Source organism: Cupressus sempervirens, chromosome 3 (assembly GCF_028749045.1).
Source record: "Cupressus sempervirens isolate cs-2001-9-10 chromosome 3, ASM2874904v1, whole genome shotgun sequence".
Taxonomy (NCBI): domain Eukaryota; kingdom Viridiplantae; phylum Streptophyta; class Pinopsida; order Cupressales; family Cupressaceae; genus Cupressus; species Cupressus sempervirens.
Window position 1 is genome coordinate 278,337,634 of NC_143120.1, and position 2,427 is coordinate 278,340,060.

A 2,427-nucleotide genomic window follows, 5' to 3' on the forward strand; every position below is an offset into this window, starting at 1 on the left:
TGGTATTAAATCCTTCATATTTAAGTTTCTAAGAATTTACAACATTAAAATATTATAAGAAATACTTTATAACCTTATAATATTACAAGAATTTATATTGATTAAAAATGAGATTTATGATTTTAATATTATGCTAAATGATTAGCATATTTCAAACTTATATAACATAATCAAATAAAAACACAATATATTTTCCTTGCATTCTCACTTCTTTATTTTTTTTAATTTCACTTTTATGAGTCCAAATGTAATTATATAAAAACAAATTATCCTAAAGATCAATTTCACGTCAATTTCACTAGCACAAATCTACACAGATAGAATAAATATTATCAGTTCATATATTCTAAAATTAATGTCTAATCTTAACCTATATTTTCAATATATTAATGAATTAATTTCCAAAGTCTTCAGCAAACATAGTAGCAAAATAGTAAAATAGAGTTTGAAGGTAAAGTTGATCAACCCTAAATGGAATAGTTGAAAAATGTGCTTGAAGAGTTGAAAACAGAGAGAGAGAGCATACACACAATCTCTCACATCCGTTTCACCCGGACACAAAGAAATGTTCGTTTCATTGAATTTGGTCCACACTTCCAACCATCACAGATTCACAATGAATAAACAATAATTCACAATGAGCAGAAAGCCAATTATTTTATTCCAATCGTGTCCTGTAAGAGTCGTCGAAATTGCCGGAGAGAGATTAACGGAGAGAGAAGGTTTATATTGATGATATAAGCCGTAAAATTCAGCGAATCTGCAGAGATCTTTCTTTTGTGGAATTTCTACCACGGAAAAACTAAGTTGTTTCTACTGAAAGCGGGCGAATTCAAAGAATTTTGAACTTTGAAGTTTCGATTATGTATGGAAATCTGTGTCATCGACTGCAAAGCTTTGAAATCGGAGTAAAGATCGGCCTTCCTTCGAACAAGGCATTCCCAACGAGGTCAATACCGAACAGGTTGGACAAGTTTTACGGTAGATTTAAATTTTATTTCGCTTCTAATTTATAAAAATGCCTAAAATCGTAAAGCTGTCACCAATTGTTGATTTGAGCCGACAAATATAGAAGCAGAGCTTATCCATTAGGTACGTGTCACAAGATTTCTGATGCATATTCTATTTATTTATGCGATTCTGTTTCCTAGAATATAAGGTTTTAGAATTTAAAATAGCTCGCTAGAGATCCTCAAAAAATTTAAACGGTGTCAACAATTTGTGTAAGATTCATTGTAATTTGAAAAATATTTAAGCTTTTGCACCTGTTTGATTGCAGATCGGAGAACTTTTGTTCGTCAGACGCCTTTTAAGACCTATTTTACTGGATTTCATTCCAATATCTGTTCCGCAAACTGCAAGAATGATACATATAAGGTGCAATTTCTGTAAGATTTAATATCTGTGTCAGATCCGCTAAACTTTTTGTGAAGTTGAAAATTATTTTATCTTCGATTGTTTGCGTATAAGATCAGTGATTTATTTCACTTTATTGACTGAAGATTTATTATTATTTTTAATTATTGTCTGTGCTTTTTACTGGATTTCATTTCAATATCTCGATCCGCAAACTACAAATAGTGATAAATTTAAGTTTCTGCAAGGCTTTAAAATCTTTGTAAGATTTGCTGAGCTTTGTCCAGTTAAAAATAATTATATTGCGTAAGAATTAGGTCAGAATTTTAATACTGGATTTTTTTTGTTCTTCAACTTTTGTCTTTGTTATTTTAGCTTCCAAGCTCCGGATGCTGGCGAAATACTTATCTGAACATCATGAATGTTTCTAGCAGTCCTCCTTTTCTTAAGGTTCCATACAGAGGAGATGAAGCAGCGAAGAAGGCGCAGCAGTTATATGTTATTGGCCACTTCAGTGTTGAATCTGTACTGGTTTTGTTCTGGCTAACTGCTTCATTACTAGTTCTTCCTTTGATATTACCTCCCCTGCCGCCACCTCCTTTTATATTGCTGTTAGTTCCTATCGCAATATTTATTGTGCTGATGGGTTTGGCTCTAATGCCTTTCAATGTTCCCAATATAGCAGTATCTTCGGTTTGATAAATGCGTTTCAGTTTCATCCCGAAACAAAATGCAAACAGGATTTCAATCTGAGTTTCCGCTCAAAACCTCTTCAATCGAGATTCTTTGCTTTGTTCTTGTTTTTTTCTGTCCCGTGCCATTCTGTTCCACACATTTTTCGGTAGCGCTAGAATATTTTTCGTTCATAAAACGTTTTCGTAAAAGCTTGAAGTAGAGGTGGGATTCATTGTTGAAAGTGTATTGTAATTAATGATCTGTTTAGATTAACAAGAATTCTGTTCTAGTAAATTTGACGGAAAGGAATGGAAAAGTTGTGAGAGGAGTCGTTTATTAGTCAACAATTAATGTTTTTTTTCACCCCCTCCCTATTAATTTTTTACAACAATTATC

At 32.3% G+C, this 2,427-nt stretch overlaps 1 protein-coding gene across 1 annotated transcript; it reads left to right on the forward strand.

Annotated features, from left to right (window-relative positions):
* Window positions 1-438: 438 nt before the first annotated feature.
* On the forward strand, window positions 439-2,159 carry LOC149566018 (protein AUXIN-REGULATED GENE INVOLVED IN ORGAN SIZE-like). The gene is made up of 4 exons (XM_089819473.1): window positions 439-964; window positions 1,073-1,092; window positions 1,280-1,377; window positions 1,732-2,159. Exons 1-4 carry the CDS (start codon window positions 864-866, stop codon window positions 2,053-2,055), a joined length of 543 nt encoding a protein of 180 aa, XP_089675599.1. The 5' UTR covers window positions 439-863; the 3' UTR covers window positions 2,056-2,159.
* The last annotated feature ends 268 nt before the right edge of the window (window positions 2,160-2,427 follow it).

Excerpts from the sequence above, each read along its gene's own strand:
- LOC149566018 (XM_089819473.1), top strand. The coding sequence starts at position 864 with ATGTATGGAAATCTGTGTCATCGACTGCAAAGCTTTGAAATCGGAGTA. Across the intron at positions 965-1,072 it reads ACGAGGTCAATACCGAACAG|AAGCAGAGCTTATCCATTAG; the intron begins GTTGGACAAGTT and ends CGACAAATATAG. Across the intron at positions 1,093-1,279 it reads AAGCAGAGCTTATCCATTAG|ATCGGAGAACTTTTGTTCGT; the intron begins GTACGTGTCACA and ends GTTTGATTGCAG.